This window comes from Penaeus monodon, chromosome 11 (genome assembly GCF_015228065.2).
Source record: "Penaeus monodon isolate SGIC_2016 chromosome 11, NSTDA_Pmon_1, whole genome shotgun sequence".
NCBI classification, from domain to species: domain Eukaryota; kingdom Metazoa; phylum Arthropoda; class Malacostraca; order Decapoda; family Penaeidae; genus Penaeus; species Penaeus monodon.
Genome location: NC_051396.1, coordinates 50,947,405 through 50,949,904, shown reverse-complemented (window position 1 = coordinate 50,949,904; position 2,500 = coordinate 50,947,405). Strand labels below are relative to the sequence as shown.

Below are 2,500 nucleotides of genomic sequence, written 5' to 3'. Positions count from 1 at the left end.
CTTGTGAATATTATCATTTTCATTATCATCACTATTAATATTAATTGATCCTCCTCCTCCTCATTATCATCATCAGTATGATCATTATGATAATCATCATCATTTTCACTGTCACATTATCTCTCCAACATCGTTATCATCATATCGCTATTGTTATCATTATCATTATCACTATGGTTATCCTTATCCTTATCCTTATCATTATCAAGATATTTATATTGTTATCCTATTTATCATTTCCATTATATGTCATTATCTATCTATCTTTATCATTATCTATACCTATCCCTATATCTATCTTTATCATTATCATTATTACTATCCTCATTGTCATTATCACTATTATTACCATTTATCAATATCATCATCATTATCTTTATCATCATCCAGTCAACAGTATCTTGATCATCATCAGCCAATCAGTATTACCAACATTATCATCATCATGAAGTGATCAGTATTATCATCATTACCATCATCATCAACTAATCATTGCCATTATTATCATCAAGTTATTAATATCACCATCATTATTATGATCATCGAGTTATTAATATTATCATCGTTAACAATATCATCAACTAATCAATGCCACCATCATTATTTTTACCATTAACTAATCAATATCTTCATCATTATCATTATAAAAACATTCATCATCATCGTTATTTTGATACTTACACTGATTCCTAACATCCCATCTTCGAAGTCACCTTCAGGCAATTCGAACGCTCCCTCCTCTCCCGTCTTGGGCTTGTCCGTAGCCTCCTCATTGACACTGACTTGCACTTCCTCCACGAGCTTTGGGATTTGAAAGAAAGAAAAAATAAAAGTGGGAAAAATAGATAAAATGAGGGCGATGCTATAAAATGAGTGGTAATGTTATTTTATTTCACGTGAAGTCATTCGTTGAAAGGTCGTGGCCGTGGCCGTCCTCTCTCGTCGTGAATTTAGGTCACGGCGTCAGAGTTTTGGGATAATGTTCGGAAGTTAAGTTTATGGATTTAAGGTTATGGACTTTTTTAAAGGTAGATAAAAGAGATATCGTCACTTTAATAGAAATTGTGTCAACGAGTAACGTCACGGAATATATGGACCACTGATGCGTATAAAGTGAATATATACCACAATTATATAAAACAAAATATTTCGACAAATATAACAAAGAATATTATCCATCACAAAAGAAATAATCTTACAGTAAATCTAACGTCATGAAATCAGGTCAACGCCATCTCACGGCAGGTCAAACAACTTTGCAAATATGAAGATCATATATCTTACTGCAAAATCTTGTCAACGTGTATTATTAGCACGATGCGAGTACTTTACACGACGTGCAGAGCTTAAAAGTTAAGTAAGTGCCATGCAACGAATAGAGTAACACTGGATTGCATAACACTGATCTAGGATAATAGCAACACGGCAGAGTAATAGGTCACAGCAATAGATATATTCCTAGAATTGAAACACAGCGAGCAATAGAAAAGAAAAGAAAAGAAATGAAAAGAAATCCATGGAGTTTCTCAGGATTTTGTAATACTTTCCCAGCGGAATCAACATTTATTTTTGGTGTTTCATACTGTATTGGGGATTTTATATATTTCTCTTTTATTTGTGTCTTTATTTCGCTGATTTTTCCTACGTCGATGTATTTTTGTATAATTTTACGAGCTTTGCATCTGACCCTACGATGTAAATGTAATATAATGAGAAATGAGAAGTGAAAATATTGAAAAAACTAACTTCAAACAAGGCAGGAATAACATGAAAAATAACAGCAACTTAGAGGTCATGCAATACTGGCATTCTGGTCAATATCGACCTTTGTCTCCACAGAAAAAAAACCCGCACTACATACTTTTAACAAAATAAGGACACTAGTATCTTAAAGTATGCACTACTTTCATAAGTCTGTATTTGTATTAAAATATAATCGTACTAATACACCAAAATGCGTAATATATAAGTTCCCAAGACTACAAAATTACTTTCTGAAGATAGGGTTAACCTTTTAATATATTTCTTTTAACATCTTTCATCATAATTTGACCCTGCGCCCTCTTATTCTTTATTTTACTGTGTATTACTTTCGCAAACCATATAGAATTACATGAGATAATACAGTGTAAGTTTCTATGAACGTATCTTTGTATGTATCTCATGTATCTCTTGTATTACTCTGTACGTATCATGGATACATAGCATCATCTGCAGAGGATTTTCACTTCTTCTATCTCTCCATTTCTTTCAAATTTCCTATGATTTATTTATTCGAACACGCTTTTTTATTACTTGATTTTTCGTTGTTTCATATAATGAACGTATTTTTTCTTTCATAACTCTTCTCTCCGCCGAGTCATTCCGTATTCCGAGAAATTGCTGGAACATATTAATTGGCAATTAAATATTCTGAGTGTCGTATTTGTGGATTTTGATTGCATGAGGTTTTACGTGATTTGAAGAAGCTGGTTTTCTGTGCTGAGATGAAATGGCGTTT

At 32.4% G+C, this 2,500-nt stretch overlaps 1 protein-coding gene across 1 annotated transcript in view; it reads right to left on the bottom strand.

Moving 5' to 3' along the window:
- The window catches only part of LOC119579069 (calpain-A-like), a 37,943-nt gene that overhangs the window by 18,001 nt on the left and 17,442 nt on the right, over positions 1–2,500 (bottom strand). The window contains 1 exon segment of the mRNA XM_037926795.1: positions 682–801. Within this exon segment, the coding sequence (XP_037782723.1) occupies positions 682–801 (120 nt within the window).